This window comes from Mastigoproctus giganteus, chromosome 7, assembly GCF_048544385.1.
Source record: "Mastigoproctus giganteus isolate SK-2022 chromosome 7, ASM4854438v1, whole genome shotgun sequence".
In the NCBI taxonomy this organism is placed as follows: Eukaryota; Metazoa; Arthropoda; class Arachnida; order Uropygi; family Thelyphonidae; genus Mastigoproctus; species Mastigoproctus giganteus.
The window spans coordinates 54,117,838-54,138,056 of NC_143581.1; the positions used below are offsets into that span (position 1 = coordinate 54,117,838).

Below are 20,219 nucleotides of genomic sequence, written 5' to 3' on the forward strand. Positions count from 1 at the left end.
AATCTTAATCAGTTATGCAGAGTTAGTAAGGATTTCGGACTAACGATGAATATGGTTAAAAGAAAAGTAATGATGAACAAGTATGCCACAGGAATGGATATAATCATTGAAGGAGCAGAAATTGAAAAGGTGGATTCATATACTTATCTTGGGCAAGTCATTAACTATAATAATGATAAATGGCTGGAAGTCAAGACAAGAATAAATTTCAGATGGCTAGCATTCAGGAAATATAATCGCATACTGAGGAGCAATATCCCAGTTTGTCTGAGTAAAATAATGAACCAATACACATACTCTCCACCACGACTTATGGAAGTGAAACTTAGGTACTCACCAAAAGAATGGAAGAGAAGCTGAACACAACACAGAGAATGGAACAAATAAATTATATCAGGATTCAGACTGTTAGATAAGAAAAGAAATACATGTATTAGGCAGCAAACTCAAGTAAAGGACATTCTTATCAAAACAAAGAACTGAAATGGACTTGGGCTGGACACACAGCTCGAAGACATAATGACAATAACAGAATGGTATCCAAGAGGAGCTAAAAGAAAACCAGGAAGACAACAACGGAGATGGACAGATGAAATTCAAGAGTTTGTGGGCAGTAAATGGATGGCCATTGCACAAAACAGAAGGAACTGGAAAGTTGCTGGAGAGGCCTTCATCCTGCAGTAGATTGAAAATGGCAGATAATGATGATATATATAAAACATAAAAACCAGGTAGTAGGAAAACACAAGGATTAAAAAAAAATATGGAAACAACCATATATTCAGCAATATCGACCTCAGATGGTATAAGTGCTGTGTAGGAGGGAGGTAGCACTAGTATTGTATGCAGCAGTTATACTGAACTGTAAAAGTTTTTACTCTTAGAAGTGGAGCATGTAGGCAAAGTAAGATAATGACTAGCAAGCACATTGTGAAAGTAATGTAGATGAGCAATGATTATACTAAATAAGGTAAAAGCGTGTTACACATGCTTCTACCTTATTGCACTTTCCTGATGGAGCACCTTTGTGCTCCATCAGAAAATGCAGGTTTAAGCCATGTTTGCTAAATTAGAGCATTCATGAATCAAGAGAAATTGTACATGGGCATGATGCTGCAGAATATGCATGAAGTAAACAATATGAAACTGATGCTGATTGCTGCCTATGATTGTATCATAGTTAATAAACCATACTAATACAGTATTTTATCCTTCAGCACTCCACAATCTAAACTGCATGATGTGCATTATATACTCCCCTGACACAAATTCTTGTGACTTCTATGTGCTCCCAAAAATGTAGTAGGGTTTTAGGCATATCAGAAACTTAGGCCATACTACACCATATATAATATGTCTGTAATTCGGGTGTGTCTGTGGTTGAGTTGCTGTTTGCTGGATGAAAAAAGAGTTATCCTTGCCCAAGACAGGCTAACTCAGCCACATTGTGAAAAAGGCCCATAAAAATCCTTGCATCATTGATGGGATTCAAACTTGGGTTTCTTCCACCTGGTGTGATTATACTAACTGTGCTAGCCACAAGGGCACTCTCCTCAAAATGAAAGACTGGGGCTGCTGGTGTTTTGAAAACGATGGGGCATCTTACATGCCATATGCCAGCCTCTTTCAGATATTGATAAAAACTGCTTTGCAAATGAATTTTTTTCTGTTACTACAGGTATGGAAAAAGTAAGAGATGGCAGATGAGTATACTAAAGGGCTGTACACACGCATCTCATAAAACAAGGTAAACAGTATATTATATACGAAACAAACATACTTATAGACAGGTTTGACCAGATGGGGAAGGGCATATACATCATCAGTTTCATTGTACAACTGTGAGATTGCACCACATGCATATCATATCACCATACCATCAGATGGCAGGACTACTGGAAACACGGTCAAATATATAGAGGTATACAGTGTGACTGTTTTTTGTATGTAATGGGTAATATCAGAGCAAACATCATGGCATGGAAACAAACTGGACTTTTGCCAATGCTAAACACCAATGCTGCCAAGTGCACCTGCAAATTATTATTGTGCTAAAATTGGGAAGTCCTCACTTGCCACAGAGTTCCAATTTCACACCAGGCAATTTTCATTTCTTCAGACCCCTGATGGAGCACCTAGCTGATAAGCAATTTGCAACTAATAGTAATGTGCAACATGCTGTCATTTCCTGGCTAAAAGTATTTGATACCTATTTCTTCCATGTTAGGAGAAATATCTTGGGGTCATAATGAGACAAGTATCTCAAAACAAAAGTATCCCAAAAATTATTTTCATTGAAGCAAAATATTGACATACATAGCTTCAACGAGCTCTTGACTTTTCTGACAATGAAAATTGTGAAAACAGATCATTGTTTTGTTTACTGTCTCCTGTAAGCATAGTTCATTTTTGTTGTGCTAGGAGGATTTAAATCTAGTGAATATATCACTCACAGCAGAAGAAACTTTGCCTTTCAAACAAACTACATTGCTAAATGTATTATTTTTTTCTTTGTTTTTTCATCAGTCATTTCAAAGAGATCACCTACTGGCTGTTGAGAGATCAAAAAGTCTCACTTTCTGATCTGCAGCTTCTCACTGAGAAGCTGTTGTTGTTGTTGTTGTGTTGGTTTTTAGACACATTAGCAATTTCCCACATTACCATACTGCACCATTGTATATTATGTCTGTACAAGTGTTTAGAACTGTCTACATGTTGCATGGGCTGGGAAATGCAAAACAACTCATTGGAAAAAACCTTGCCTCTCTGGCTGAAACAATGCTAGCCACAAGGGCACTCTTGAAGCAAGCTAGAGAATTGATTGATGAAGCCTTTAGAAATTACTCCGGTCTACGATGCAATTCACATTCACCTCTCAAAATGAGTGAAAGGTGATGAAGCCACTACTGTCACTGAGGACATATTTAACAGTGATTTTATACTAAAACCTACTGCAAGTTCTGCAAATACATATTACTGTTTTGTGGTATTGTTGGTTCTCAACTGTTTAATGTGTTCAAGGAGGGAAAGTATTCTCAAAAAAAAAAAAAAAAACTCATGTACAGGTATTAGTTGGCTGTTTAGTTTCAAATTTGGAATCTGGCTACAGTGGGCTACAAAATCATAACATTAGCAATGGTTTTATAGGCAGTTTAAGTCCTGCTGGCTGAAAAAACACACAAAGGGCTCTAACTTAGTTTAAGTAATTTAAAAAATAGTAACTCGATACCTTTAAGGTTTTATGCATTTTTATTTTATTGCATAAAATAATATCTAGATGTAATAAATAATAAACAGCATACAGAAAAACAAATAAAAAAATTTTGGGTTACTTTTAATAAATTTTTCAGAATCAAACACGTAGTTGATACAGTAGCACTCTGCTGCTCAGTCAAGAAAGTGTGTTGATCATTCGTCTGGTTTCAAAAATGCATCGGTGTGTACATGCAGTGCACACCAAAATGAATGCTGTCAGACACAATGTTCAAAATACTCATCTAGGCTGCAGCATACATATACATTGGTTACATTCCAGAATGTAAGCCACCACATATATGCGACATTTTACACACTCGTGTGGCATCGCCCCTTACTTTATGAAAATTATAGTGATGTAAATTATCACTGATTAAAACAGACAAAAAATTTTATTATTTTATTTACTTTCAGCTTGAGAGACCTATCAAAGAGCTGCTGACTGCAGTCATACGTTTTATTTTTTTATTATGACATGTTATCATCACAAAAAATAATGAAGTATAGCACACCTTACCACAATAAATGTTTTGAAATTCAGTACACTAAATATATTTTACATAATGTTTCCTTCCTTTTATCTACAACAGAAGTTAACAATATTTTTAGTGGCAAGCTTAACTTTGAATTTTGCAATATTCTATGCCTCACTATTGCTTACTGTAAAAATTAGTTTCTATTTTTAAGCAACTACATATTTATAAAAAAAAAAAAAAAAAAAAGACATATAAATTTTGTTTTATTTTTAGCAATAACAATGGAAGCATTTTAATTTTACAAAACATCTTTTTAAAAATACTTCTAATAGACTGAATAAAATTTATTAGAAGGTACAAAAATTAAATAAATAATATAGAAATAAACATCCTTGAACAAACTTAAGAATATTTATTCCTGAATTTGTATCAGGCAGTAGTCACTTCTTAATATTCTATCAAAAATGCTGTGAAAATTATTAAATATTTGCATGGCAAGCATAAATGCGAAATATCAATTTTCAATTTCAAGACAATCAATCCTCCTATCTTAATATACAAAAGGTGTACTGTCACAATAAATTTTATTCTTAATTCAAAAATAAGTCTATACTGCAGTATAAAAGTATATTGCAGCAAGATATTTTTGTTTGTTTATTTTTGCAGTTAAACTACTGTTAACCCCTTGTACAATTAAACAAAAGATATTTATTTTTTCAGATTACCAATTATCTGCAGTATCCAGCTATTTTCAGTTAGTTATTGTGTATTACATAAGTGTTACTTATATAATAGCTAACTTAGATAAAATATAGTATCAACAGTGTGAAAGGATAGTTTAAAAAAAAAATTTTATGTCGGAGATTCCATTTCTAGCCTTAAAATTAAAAACGATAATAACAGGAAAACTATTTCTTCAGGTAGGTTAACAAAATCGTCAACGGGCCTAATAAAAACTCTACAGATTGCTATGATATATATACACTGCCTACCATTAATATTCGGACATCCCTCCATGGATGGGGAAACAGGTCCTATGCATGCAACACGTCACAGAACCTGCTATAAATATGCACACTGGGCTTCGAACAGACAATTGCAAAAGTGGACATGCAAGATGACACGTTCAATATAATTAACAGACTTCCAACGTGGAATGATAGTAGGATGCCACATAAGCAAGCATTCTGTATGAGACATTGCAGTCCCTCTGAAGATCCCTAGAGTCAACGGTTAGTGACATCATATGCAAATGGCAGAGGAATGGGATTGAATCTGTGAAAAACGGTCTGGCAAAGCCCAAAAACTAACAGAACAGGACAAGCGAATTTTGCGAAGAACTGTGTGCCCAAATCGTAATTTGCCATTGTCTCAAGTCACACAAACCCTCTGTGAGAGTATTGGAACTAATGTCAGCACTAGTACAATACAAAGGAGAGTTCATGATATGGGTTACAATGGTCATGCAGCTGTTCACAAGCCACTGATCACCTCAACAAATGCTAGACACCAATTAATACGGTGTAAGGAGCATGAATCCTGGACTGTAGAGCAGCGGAAAACAATCTTATGGACAGACGAGTTGAGGTTCACACTCTACCAGTCTGATGGTCATTCCTGGGTGTGGCGAATGCCATGGGGAACAGTTCCTTCCTGGTTCTATCTTCCCAACAATGAAGTTTGGTGGAGGCAGTGTCATGGTATGGGGCTGGTTTTTGTGGTTTGGCTTGGGGCCCATTAGTCGTTATTGACAAAACCATGAATGCTGTGCAATACCGGGACATCCTGGACAATTATGCACTTACAACATTATAGCAATACTTCAGGGAGGGCCCATACCTGTACCAGCAAGACAACTCACCATGCCATACTGGTCCGGTCGTAACAGAGTGGTTTGAGGGCATGGGTGCTGATCTGAACTCCATCGAGCATTTTTGGAATGTATTGGATCATTGGGTACTGCACATCCAGATCACCCAAAGAACAAGGCCGAATAAGGCTGAGTGGAGGAACATATCACCTAACATATATAAAAAACTGGTTGAGAGTATGCCGTGAAGATTGAAGGCTGTCATAAAAGCAAAAGGTTTCAGCACAAAATATTAAATGACACAATAAAAGCTCTTTTTTGTCTAAAGACAGGTGTCTGGATATTAACAGTAGGGCAGTGTATATACATATATTGCATATATGTATTACTGATGTAATTATTAGAACTCCAAGGCCAAGAATTGCAAACACTTTAAATATAGATCACAAGATTTCATACATTCAGCTTGATATTTATACCAAATATTACACTAATAAATTATGTAAAATAAATTCACTTAACTAAAAAAATAATAATAAATAAATAGGTTGCAATAAGTGTAAAGAAGGTCTAAAATGAAAGTTTGCAAAATAATCTACCTTTTATAATATTCAATTTGTTAATGGGGAAAGAGTTCCAAATGTTCCTGTGCTATCTCTTCAAAAGTTTTGTTATTTGAAAAATCTTTATTATTATAAACAGTTTAAAACACCGAAGCATAGGCACTACAGTTCGGCGGATGTCCTTTTTTTCTTTTCTGTTTCTTTTATTTTTAGGAATTCTTCCCAATTTCTTCATTCTCTTTTGGTTTATTAGAATCATCAGGCTTCATAGCAGGAAAAAAGAGCACTTCCTAGAAGATAAATATTTATTAATTACCTAGGACACTTCAGAGTGTAGAAGATTTAACAGTATAAATATTTTTTAAGTATTAGTATGCTTTCTATGTTTCAATATTTTTATTTAAGTACAATAATTAGCCACACATGCTAGAATCTACACAGTGCCTCAAAATGGATTAACAATTGTCCATTGTTAATTGAGCACATGTATATATGGCTGCTGTAACAGCTGCTAGTAGTGACTACAGTGTAACCTCCTCTTTACCATATATGGTAGATCAAATTGTCTTGAACCTTAGAGCATCCAAACTGTTCAGTGAAGGAATGTTGCTTCATGTTTTTCGTGCTGCCTAATAAAAGTTTCATGTGTTGTTTCAGAGAGAGGAAAATTATATGCTGTTTTGCTTTATTGCTGTTTGTCTAAAATTTAGTAAGTTAGCTCCACACACATAAATAAAGGATTCATTCTCTTTAATTTCACTCATAAACCTAAAGGTAGGAGGTTCAATAAGGACAGAGAAATGCAACATGGATCTTGGCTGAAATGAACAATAAGTCATTCTCAAATGTGTGGCATTCAAGAGGCACTGAAAAAGCATAGAGAACTGCAAACAGTATGTGGGAAGTAAATCCTAGATGACAACACTATCTGAAGGTAATGTTTCATTTCAACAAGGGCCAAACATTGACTGATAATGACCCACAGCCTAGAAGGCCGAAATCAAGCATGACTAGCAAAATGTGTCAAAAAGTTGATAAGTTTATGATGGAAGACCACTGTGTCAGTGTCGAGGAGGGTGCTGCACATCAATTGGTTCAACTTTTGATATTTTGCACAAACTTAAACACAACTAATGATTCGCATTGTGAGTGTCCCAATTCTCATTGCAGAAAAAAAATACAAACAAGGGCACACATTTCTGCATCCATGATTGCACAATATGGAAAGATCCAGGATTCATCTGAGAGGTCAATCTTAACCAACAACAAATGAATCAACTTCCACTGTTTAACACTTTTGCTGTTGACTTTTCCAACAACCTTTCTGACCCAAGATTGAGTCAATCTGGATTGAAAAGGCAGCAGGGTAAAAGTAGGGTAGTTTCCCTTCCATGTGGATTAAAAATCTGAACTTGCATATTTCTACAAGGATGCAGCGAATATGTTAATTCAAAAATGAAATGCTAAATCTATTCGACTGAAACATGCAGACTTGCCGCCAACAAATAATTTCACATGGTAGCTTCTCAGGACAGGGTTCCTTGTGCCATTTTCTGTAACTCACAAGAGGTGGGTCATTTTGGCTAACCTCAAACCAAAGGGTAAGGCAATCACTGGAGCAAGTTACACTGAGGTAGTGAAAAACGAATTTCTTCCAGTTCTGCAATGGAAGACACCAGAAGTAATGTGGAACAATTTGGTCTTTCACCATGACATTCACATCTCCACACATAGAGAAAGGAAAAAGAATCCAATACCTAACTGTGGTAATGTAATTTTTAGACAACAAATCTGAACTCTTGCCACATGATCCACAATCAGAGAACTACATAAGTGACTTCTGGCTCTTCTGAAAAATCATATCCATGGATGTAAGTTTGTAACATAATCTGCATTAGGATCAGCAATTCACTAGTGGGGTCAATAAGTCTTCACTATAGCTTTCAAGAAGTGGATAGAATGTTGATGAAAATGTGTGGCTGTTGTTGGAGAATATGTGAGATTTTCACTTGTACTACTAGCAAAGTAATAAAAAATTAACAGGTAGAGCTTCGGGTAATTGATACATAAGCCAATTTATTTTTATAACAAATCAAGCTACTTACATATAAATTATATTTATTATTAAATTATAAATAACATCAATATAAATTGCATTCACTACATTATACTTCCTTTTTCTGAAAAGGAAAAATAACCATTCCTTAGAACTTATGGAAACTTACCTTGATATTATTGGAATCTGTTAGTAGCATAACAAACCTATCAATCCCCATTCCAAAACCTCCTGTGGGTGGCAATCCATATTCAAGGGCTGTGCAGAAATTTTCATCAATCTGCTGAGCTTCCTCATCTCCAGCTGCTTTATCCTGAAATATTGAATGTGAACAAATGAACTAATAAACCATCTGAGTAATCAACCGTATTTTCACTATCTTTAAAAAGGACTATCTTTTAAAATTTATTTACTTAAACATAAAATCAAAAAAATTAATAATTCTAATATTAAAATTTTGTCATAAATTTTCTAGTGCTGTTTAATTTTGAACAATAATATAGAAGAATACAACAATATTTGGTGCCCTCTCCAGATTTAATTATGTATTATTAAATCTTGTAACTGGAATTATTTTATTCTCTGTAAAAGTATCACCACAAAAAAAAAAAAAAAAAAATTTAATTTCCCATTTATAGAAACACTATCCTGTTAAAAGTAGGCAGGTAGTCTTCCAGAGCCAACAGAAACACTTGTGCGACAGAAAGCTTAAGTGATGTGCACAAACCACTGAAAATATAGATCATCCCAATCTCTTCCAGCTGTATTAAAAAATTCTGCAAAAGTCTCATCAGTCTCTACAGTGAGATCACCCATTTACATCTTCAAGTAGTCTTATCAGCAACCCCGAGTTTATCCCCCCCAAAAAATACACCATGCCAGGAATGTTTAAAATTCCAGAGGAGACTACTCAGATGTGAACCACTGTAAGCAAGTTTGGAATTAGAGGAGCCACATCTCTATTGAAAAAAAGTCTGAGCATTAAAGTACCAGACATATTAGGGTGATTGATGATTTCCATGATCCAGTGTAATAGCACCAACTCTCTCTCTCTCTCTCTCTCTCTCTCTCTCTCTCTCTCTCTCTCTCTCTCTCTCTCTCTCTCTCTCTCTCTCTCTCTCTCTCTCTCTCTCTCTCTCTCTCCCAGGTGCTTATCATGACTTGCAGCCAAGAAGGCTTCAGTGCTCCAACTTAAAAGACCATCCAGAGGCATCTCTCTTCAGGCTATCTAATGAGAATTTGTGATAGAGAATCTCCTGGCTACTTTGTTGTAAGAGTTCAGATCCTTGACTCATTACTTTTCATTTCTTTATGTTTGTTACAATAGTAAGTGCTTGCTGATATTTGTAACATCTTTATGCTATTTGCTACTGATGAGGGAATCAAAGAATCCCAAAATGTTTGGTCTACCTATATGTAATTTTTATAAATATATTGCATAAAAATGCATTATATGTATAAAATGCAAATAATTAAAGTTTTCTAAATTATTATATCCTTCCAACATTGTGAGGTATGCTCATTTTACCAATTTTCTGCAATGTTGTCTTACAATTTTTGCATACATGGTGGCCCAGACATGTGCAGTTCCCATTGTAGAATATATTCTTGCCAGACTTGTCTAGTTTTGTCCCATAGTAACCAATGATTAAAAACCCTGCATAATGGAAGCTTGAAGTGGCCAAAACAATGTCTGAATGCTAAAGCAAAGTTTCGGTTTTCCTTTCCTTTTCTTTCTTTGCATCTTTTGTGTAAGAGAGATAGAGAAAGGAGAAAGGAAAAAGGATCCAGTACTTCTTCTATACCTTAAAACACATCTGAATGGACTAAACTGAAGTTTAGTTAAGAATTAAGCACCTGTCAGCACTCTGCTACCAAATTATGCCTAAAAAAGCCAAGACAGGAATACTAATTATGCTATGCCTTTGTTGATGAACTGAGTATATTTTTCCAGTTATGCAGCATATCTAAAAATTTTATTCTTTCATACTTATGTTATTCTCAAATTTTCACCTTAAAGAATGAAAATAAGTTAAATGGCACAAAATTACCTGCAAATAAAATCAAACTTTCTAAAAATGTTCTTATTCATTTCACAAATATATATGATCTCAATTTTAATTGCAATGAAGTCTATCTCCACTTACAATCTTCTAAATCTCACTTATTTTTTTTTTAACTGAATCTCAACTGAATGGCACAAAATTACCTGCAAATAAAATCAAACTTTCTAAAAATGTCCTTATTCATTTTACAAATATAAGAGGGAATATCAAAAAGTTCATACTCTTACCTAGAAAGGTGAAACTTCACAGGAACTTTAACCCTTTTTTATGTACTCTCCATGTAACACATTTCTCCCATCTATGGGAGAAATGTTTAATGCCTTGATCATAGAAGTCCGCACTTTTTTGCCTGAAACCATGATTCCACTTCACTGATGACTTCCTGAGATGAATCAGAGTGGCATCCACACAACGGTTTCCTCATTTCTCGAATCAAGAAGAAGTCTGACAGTGCTAGGTCAGGAGAACAGGGTGGATGCTGCAGTAGTTCGAAGTTGCACTGGGTAACAGAGTTGGTGGTAGCAATGGCTGTGTGAGCCGGTGCATTGTCTGACAGAAGACAGACACCTTTGGTTAACATTTCTCGCCTTCTCACCTTCAAAGCATTGCATAACCTTTTCAAAAGATTTCTGCGGTATTCTCTGGTAAGTGTGGCGTCATGCGGTAAGTAATCTGTCAGGATAACCCTTTTCTGTCCCAAAACATGGACAACACCTTCTTCGCAGATGGAGTAGTCTTTGCTTTTTGGGAGGTGGGGAGGAGGTGTGCTTCCACTGCTTTAGCACGTCTCTAGTCTCCAGATCATACTGGTACACCCAGCATTCATTTGTCACCAACCAATCAAAAAAGTTCTCAACATCTGCATTACACAAATCCAACAGTTGGTGAGAACATTACATTTGACATTGCTTCTGCAAAGGTATCAGCAATCTTGGAACCCATCGTCACCTTAGACATGTGCAGATGGTCAGGTAAAATGCTGTGGGCAGACCCATAACTAATTCCCACTGCAGATGTGTGCAAATAAATTGTACACATCTGTCACTCAGCACCAGCTGCTCAACCTTTGCAACCATCTCACTACCTGTGGATGTTGATGGTGTTCCTTCTCTTGGCTCATCAAAGAAACTTGTACAACCGCACTGGAATTCCCGTTTCCACTTTTTTATAGTGTCATAGGATGGACAATTCTGCCCATACACAGTTTTCATTTCTTCATCAATTTCCTGAACTTTCTTTCCCTGCAAATGCAGGAACTTGATCACTGCTCGATACTCCATTTGCCAACCATAGCATCCTTCATCAGATTCCAGGCTCCACCTCTAGTGTATGATCACCTATGGAAATAAAATTTCACATGTTAGTTATTGAATATGTAGACAACTTATATTAAAAACTGCATCTTCCTATTGATGTTTTATCTAGGTCAGAGTACGAACCTTTTGATATCCCCTCGTATGTGATCTCAATTTTAACTGCAATGAAGTCCATTTCCACCTACAATCTTCTAAATCTCACTTATTTATTTAAACTGAATCTGAACTATTGGGTTTCTCAACCACCAGTGACTTCCCGTAATTTAATTATTCATTTTATAATTCAATCCATTTTAAATGTGTTATTTGTATCTGTCTAGGCTGATATTTCAGCAACACTACTTAATCCAGAATCTTTTTTTTTTTTTTTTTTTTTTTTTTAAATGTCTTTAGTGTCTCTTTACCCATTATGCAGTGTACATTTGCTGTCTCTAACCCTCTACAAATCGCTTGCATCTCTTACTTTCTCTTGTCAGTTGTAATAACCCAGACAGTAAAGATGTGAAGGCATTTGCTATCATTATCAATAGCAAATCTACTAACTCCAAATGCACTCTTGTTGCCTCTTGATTGACACTTCAATCATTTAATACCTTTTATTGTTTGCTAGCAAGTGCAAATGACCACCATAACATCTGGGTTATAGTGGTCATTTGCTATCATCGCTATAACATCTTGATGGATTCCTTCCCCAGCATTCAGAAGTCGCCACTCATTACAGTGCAACACGTAATCTATTAAAAGGATGAACAAAATAAATTCCTAATTCATTACTTGTCACTGACAACAGGTTTAACAAGAACTATTAATGCCAACCTATGGATGATCAAACCCAAAATGAAGTGGAATTATTTGCCAGTTTGAATTCTATTTTATGACTCTCATTTTACAAACATGTTTGTTATATCTTTTACCTTACTTTTACCTTATTTTTAAACCAACAATTTTATATGTAAATATATATTATTGTTTTATTTTTATTTTTTTTATCTTTATTTCAATGCTTTATACTGCTGGTTAGAGTTATTCAAGGAGATTCCGATGTCATTCATCACCAATCCAGAAGGTCTTTACATTCTATGTTTGTTTTATTCACATTTTTACAAACCACATTACGTCCTTGTGCTGGGATATAGCTCTGTATTATTTTTTCCTTTTCTTTCCTTTTTTTTTTCCTGTCAGCAAATGAGTTTATCACCATCATCAAACATGCCTCACAACCTGAGAATAGCTGTTTTGAAGATATTCTCCATTAATAGCAGAAGTTATACAAAATAAACTTGCAGAATATGTTCAGTCATCCACTATAAAAATCATTTGGAACATTGCCAACCTTTATAAAGTGTTGGCCAATCTTTCAAGCAATCTTGGTAGCTATGTGGTATAATATTTCACCCTTGATTAAAATTCAAAAGCAAAATGTGCAGAGAAACGGTTGACCATGTGCAACAATTACCATATTTACTTCTTTTCCTGAATGGTAACTATGGATGAGACCTGGATTCACCATTTTGGCCTTGAAACAGTGGAAACCTACATTGTCACCATTTCCCCCCCCCAAAAAGAGGCAAATATGAAGGTATTCTGTTGTGAAAGGTGATGCTGCTAGTTTGCTAAGACCAGTGTAGTGTAATCACTGGGAAATGTAACTCTAATCTTCTCTCCCATTGTTTGTATGCAGCTGTGAGGGTAAAAAATGGCAAGGAATGCTAACCAATGGCATGTGCTGTTGTTTCACAGCAGCAACCCTGCACAGAATTCACATTCTGGCACATGCATGGTATACCAGTGTGGCTTTGAAATATTGCTATATCTACCATGTTCACCTGATCTTTCAATCTCCCAAACTCCTTTTGCATTATAAAAATTTTCTGATGGTGACAGTGATTTATGAGACTGAGTCACTGTTTTGAGAGCAATTATCAATTCGTATGTAGACGCATCAGTGACAAAATATCTTCCTGGATGATAGCTATGAAAAGGACTGCAAAATGTTTGAATTTTCCATCACCAAGACATCTGGGTAAATATGAATCTCTTTAATGAACCACCCTCGTACAGTCCAGAACGATAAATAAACATATCTCAATATGTTTATTTATCGATAAATAAACACATCTCTCTTGAAGCTGGATAGGTCATTAATAGAATTTAACAAGAAGCTGTATGTAATATAAAGATTTGCCTTTTTATATTCTTTCTACACATTTAACTGATCCACTAATGTCATGTTAAAATACAAGTAGAATGTTCTAAATTAGAATTAATACAGCTTCTAAATGACATGACATAAAATGGAATTCTGGTTAAAATAAATACATTACACACTATGTTAAAAAGTTAACAATGTTTTTTATATGCAATTTCTTTCAAAAGGCATACAAATCTTTTTCACTCAGTCACCCCAGTGAAAAGGGTTTATAAAATAATAGAAATATCAGAACATGTATATTATAAGCAGTTTCATTGTTTAATATAAAGTGAAATATACAATGAGTGATCAATGAATTACAAACACCCACCTAATACCATGTCGGGTTACTGTTTGCACAGATAAGTCATTAAGCATAGGCACTGACCCCACTAGATGTCTGAAGACATCTAGTGGGGTCAGTGCTAGCAGTGGAAAGCAGTTCCCTAGATGTCTTCAGACATCTAGGGAACTGCTTTCCACAATGTTGGAACAGAAGACAGTTACATGTCCATATGCCTCACTTCCTATATCTTCACTGTGTTCCTCAAAGCACTTGTGCACAGTGCGGGCCCCATGACAGCACATTATCATCTCAGAAGATCCTGTTTCTGTCCAGGAAAAAAATGCAACGTAGCAAGGTGCACATGGTCTCCTGAGGGCTGTGGGATAGACCTCACCAATGAAATGTTGGTCTGTGCACACCAGGTGTCCCAGTTCTTACCAGCAAAACGTGCCCTATATTAAACAACCACCGACACTTACCTGGATAGCGAACACTATGCCTGATGGGTCCATGGAGTCTTGTTGCTTGTGCCACACACGAAAGCAACCATCAGCATGATGAACGAGATATTTGGACTCATTCAACCAGCACACTCGTTTCCAGTCCTCAATGTCCAACCAGCATGTTGCTGGCACCATGATATTTGCTGTCGACAATTATCAACAGCGAAGAGAGGGTATCTCTTGGGTCATCTGCTGTGGAATCCCATTCTGTCTGAGTGTGCATTGCACACTCAGAACAATATCCCAAATGATAGTTATTTGGGATATTGTTCTTACATTCCCCATATTGTATAAAGCAACGCCAACTGTCACACACTGACTTGCTGTTCAGCCCATACAATCTGCTGCACACTTCGATCATCACTAACATCCGCCTTGCATAATCCTTTACAGTTCTGTCAGTAGGAGGTCGTCTGACCCATTTGACACCATCTTGTACACCTTAACCACAATTGGCCATGAGCAACCAAGACATGCCTTTTCTGATATGGAAGCACCTGATGCACGAGCTCCCACAATCACCTGTTTGAAACTCTAATATCTTTACTATATCCCATAACTGCTACTTTATCACTTTGACCTGCACGACCAGATGCATATTACCACTGCTCTAGCATACTGTTTAGCTTTTTTTTTTTATGGGGCAGTCATAATTCAGTGATCACTGAGTGTATTTATTTTACAAAGCAAAAATGTTTTAATTTTTGTCAAAAATGTAGTTTTCTGAATTTAAATGAAGTGATTTTCTTTATAAATAATAATTAAATATGAAAATAAAATTTGAATTTTACTTACTTTAGCCTGATACTCAAATCTCTGTCGCTGAATGACAGGATCATTCAATTCTGTGTATGCATTGACAATCTCTGTCTTCATAATAAACATTTCAAATCTTTCTGTCAAGCCTTTAACTGAGCGATGCCTGTTAAAAATATTTGCTAATTTTAAAACAAGAAATATATATAAAGCAATTATAAACTCCATGTAAGATAGCAATCATATATTATCAAATATAAAAAAAAAAATTTGGCTAAGAATTTTTTTTTAAATTTTTTAAAATGACAACCATGTGGTGACAGCCACTTGATCAGTCATGTCCTTCATGACACTAATTTCTTGAATATTTAAGAGTGTTACTTACTTCTTCATTCCTATAATTCACAATACAGTTGCATGAATTCCATGCAACATGAATTCCATGCACAGCATGAATTCCTTATTCACTGATATTCAGAAAAAAGGAAAAGGAAATTCCTTTATGTTATACTTCTGCTTATACTGAACTCATTGTATTTGTGTCTTTTGTCATGTTATTCAGTGACTAACAATTATTTGTCTTGCCCTCAAGTCACTAACTTTGCTAATTATTTCTACAACTGTAAGATTTTGATCAGTATAGCATTCATTGAGAATGCATCTCCTTATAATCTGAACTAACGTTTGCCCATCCCTCGGTTGTTGCTGAAACCAGAATTTTATCCCTCCCCAAATTACTAAATAATAATTTGTTCACCAAGATCTACAACAGTTTCAGTAATATTCCCATACATAAAAAGTATGGGAAATGAAAACAGAAGAAAATTAAATAAACAATTCTTTAATCAAACCTGTGGTAAGAGACCACAATCACATTTTTCTCAACATAACCACCTCCTCCTCCAATCACAGTCTTTTATTTTTTTAAACATAGTTGAGAAGACTGTCTCTTGCAATACATATCCTCCATCATGAATCTATTCGCTGGACAGCATAGGAAAAATTATTTTTTTAGTTTCTGTTTTCCCTAATGCTCTTATATGACAGTCACTTAGAGCCAATGACAAATATGAGTCTCTTAGAGCCAAGTCAGAGGAATAAGGAGAACATGGTAGCACATCAAACTTCAGATCTTGAACAATGTGATGACTGGCTCTATCAACACTATAAACAAAGCCCTCTTAAAATAAACAACAACAACAACAACTATTCTTGACTGCTCTGAAATCAATTGCAAACAAAAGCATTATAGTAAGAAACACTGTTGATAGTTGTCCCCCTCTTCATTTATTCTCATAAATAATCTCTTTTTTGGCCAAAAACATAGTTAGCATCACCTTTCTAGATACAGAATTTCTTCAACTTTGGTGAGCTAGAATGAACCACTCTTTGCCGGCTTACTTTATTGTAAAGGACAGCCTATGACGCATTCATATTCATTAAACCAATAACAGATACAATTTTTTTCTTGTTACCAATTTCTTTACTCATTTTCGCATTTTGCTAATGTTATCACCTGACTTTCTGAAACTTCTTTTTCTTTATACTGTTTTTTTTCTTTTGAACTGTCATTTTCATGACAATGACACTGTATGTGTAACTTTAATTTTACATTTTAAGAATCACAAGTATCCAATAAATATAACTGAATAACTTTTAATTTTATATTTCTGGTATAAATGTCTGCTAAATATAACTAAATAAATATATATAGAAATAAAACAGTAATATTCCAAAATTTTATAGTAATTACATACCATTTTGATAATGGACTCATTGACTCTGGATGGTCACAAAGGAATGTAGGATTTATAAATTTTTCTTCTAAAAAGTTTGATACTAGCTGAAAAAGAGAGAAAAAAAAAAAACATTTGATATGTTAACTATTTACTAATGAAAACAATGCCACCTCTTACATACAGTTAACTGTTATTGAAATATGCATTATTCATATTGGCCTCAGCCGATATGAATAATGCACCTTGCCAGTACAATAAAAGGTTGATGCAATGTTCTCAATGATTGATTGATTGATTGATTTGGTAGTTGTTGGCGCATCAGCTTCTGAGGCCATATTGCACCTCACAAGGTTTTTGTAGTACTTTGATCCAAGCCCGAGGCGGGAATCGAACCCACGACCTTTGGGTTGCCGGGCAGGTACTTTACCCACTCGGCTAGCCCGGTCGGCCAATGTTCTCAATAAAGATGGCATACAACACTAGGCAGGTCTGGATACACTGTATGATGCAAAATGCAGAAACCATTGTAAACAACGTGACTTAACAAACTTTGGAAGGATTATCATTACAAAGGAATTTATAATGCAATCCAACACAGCACAACAACAAAAATGGGCTCAACTCACTAACCATTGGCGTCAAAAAGAGATGCCTTAACCCTCCCCAACAAAACATCACAAAAAACAGCAACTTGTATAGTGTCAGAAACATCATGAATAGATGTTTCTGACACTTATTTTAGAAACAAAATAAGATGTTTCTTATTTTGTTTCTAAAATAAGAGAACGTTAAAAACTATGTTATAGTTGCTAGGCTTGGTTTAATGCTCTGAGAACTTGGTCATAATGATTTAACTATTTTACAGTTGCACAGGAAAATTAAAAAGTTCAGAATTCACTTGAAGAGCTTCCAAGTGAACTCTGGCTGCTGTCTTCATTTTTCTATTTTATTATTAATTAATAAATTAATAAGCATTAATAAATGTTTACGCAAATATGCCAATGGAAACACAAATATGTTCAATTTCATTATGAATTGAACTCATAACTGAAGTTCCTTAATCCCACCCATTTTAAGTTATGAGACCATTAGCACTCATCTTTGACAGTGATTCTGTTCAGAAGAATATTCCTTTTGAAGAAATTGATATAATAAAAACTCAGTGATTTGAGACTAATAGATGTATTTAGATAATAGATATATTATATTTGAGAATAACAGATATTTTTAGCTCTTGGAGCTAAATATATATATTCTATTTGGTCATCATAAAGATAAATATATCTTTTAACTCACTAAACTTGCTTATATTTAATGTATGGTTATTTGCCTTTGCTAAAATCCTTGCACAGCAAAAGATAGGCACACAGGATTAGCCCACTCTCTTTAATTTGTGCATATTACACCAGTTGGTATTAAGTTTTGAGATTTTAGAAATCTCAATGATATGGAAACACAACAAGTATTTCTGTAAGTTGTTAGCACCTCAATTATCTAACAACTTTAAAAATATTATAGTAATACACTGGTGTGCAAAACTTAAGGACCAACACTATTTCTAAAGGTTACAACCATAAAATCAAACGAAACAGCCTGTGGCAATTTGCATAACTGTGGCCATTCAGTAGAAAGCTTGTGCACATGCAAAAATTTGAATAGTGATGAAAGGGCTCACATAAACAGATAAAAGCAGCAGTTCAGCAGTTATGTGCAAATTACTGAATGGTGAGCACAATTTTTGCAGACGTTCGATTGGTTTCATACAGTGCTACAGACAACAAAATGGCCAGTAGACAACATCTGGATGACTTTACCCGGGGTCGGATATTGGGGAGCTTGAGGAAGGTCGAAAAGTTTGGCTGCAGAGTTCGGTATCACCCATAGCATCATCTCACGTGCGTGGTCGGCCTTCAGAATGACAGGTACAGCTGTTTGAAGGACCAGTGGTGGTCATCCATGAAAGACAGGACGCAGGATATCGCGGTTTACTGTGGCCAGGCGACTCCACAAACGTGGACTGTTTGCCTGACGGCCAGTACACTGTGTCCCTTTAACACTGGCCCATCGGAATTTTACAGTGGTGCATCGAACAAAAGGACTGGACAGCAATGCAATGGGGTAAGCTACGTTTACTGATGAGAGTAGATTCAGTCTCAGCAGTGACTATGGATGTCAGCTAATCTGGTGAGAGGTTGGCACATGGTATCATCCCGCAAACATCACTGAAAGGGATCGATATGGCGGTCGAGATGTTCTTATCTGGAGAAGCGTTATCTTGGATGGATGTACACAACTCCAGATACTGGAAGGCAGTACTGTAACTGGTGCATGCTACTGTACTGAGGTAATCCTTCCCCATGCACGTCTGTTCCGAGTTCGTGTTTATGGATGATAACGCCACACCCCATTGCACTGCAGCTGTTGATATGCTTTTGGAAAGTGAGGACATTGTTCATATGGATTAGCCTGCCCATTTTCCCCTGATCTAAATCTCATCGAACACATATGAGACAATCTGGGGAGACACCTAGCGACACGTCCACACCCACCAGAAAATGGCGCTGACAGAGGAATGGACGATGTTACCGCAAGAACTATTCAACAACATTGTTCTAGGTATGGACAGGCGGTACAAAGCCTGCATCGACATTAGGGGTGGCCACATCTCCTACTGAGGACCACCTCTTCCCTTTGTTCCGTCTTTGGCAGTGATGCATCTGTATCATGGCAGCCAGTGCTATGTTGCCATTTTTGAATAAAGTCCCTCTGTACCGTTTTGTTTTCGCTGTTGTGTTGGTGCTGTTTCCTTCATCATCTCTGTACCTCACGAGGTTCCTTTGGTATGCTTTTCCCACATCCAGGCCACTCCTATGAGAAGCTACAGGTGATAACCTGGCTGGTCCTTAAGTTTTGCATACTAGTGTATGTAGGCACCATAAATATCCCTTGATACATAAAAATCTTATGACTTCCAGTATAGTGATGATAACTCATAAAATGGTGCTAAGTACAAAATTTGAATATTTTTCAATTTCTGTGAATTATCAAAAATTTCATTCCCTCATTAACCAATGTCCTTTGATTGAAATATATTTATATTTTGCAAATGCATATACTAATGCAAATACTAAACTAAAACAAAGATATCCAAGCTTATTTGATTGTAGGTCAATTCTATGATTATAAACAACAAGTCATATAA

The 20,219-nt window shown here is 35.6% G+C and overlaps 1 protein-coding gene across 1 annotated transcript in view; it reads right to left on the reverse strand.

The window, feature by feature from the left end:
- The window catches only part of LOC150082902 (lysine--tRNA ligase-like), an 89,470-nt gene that overhangs the window by 4,489 nt on the left and 64,762 nt on the right, over positions 1-20,219 (reverse strand). The window contains exons 11-14 of the mRNA XM_090376904.1: positions 17,036-17,121; positions 15,318-15,444; positions 8,330-8,473; positions 6,141-6,394 (exon numbers count right to left, since the gene is read on the reverse strand). Of these exons, the coding sequence (XP_090233030.1) occupies positions 6,314-6,394; positions 8,330-8,473; positions 15,318-15,444; positions 17,036-17,121 (438 nt within the window). The 3' untranslated portion in view covers positions 6,141-6,313. The remainder of the gene's footprint in view (positions 1-6,140; positions 6,395-8,329; positions 8,474-15,317; positions 15,445-17,035; positions 17,122-20,219) is intronic.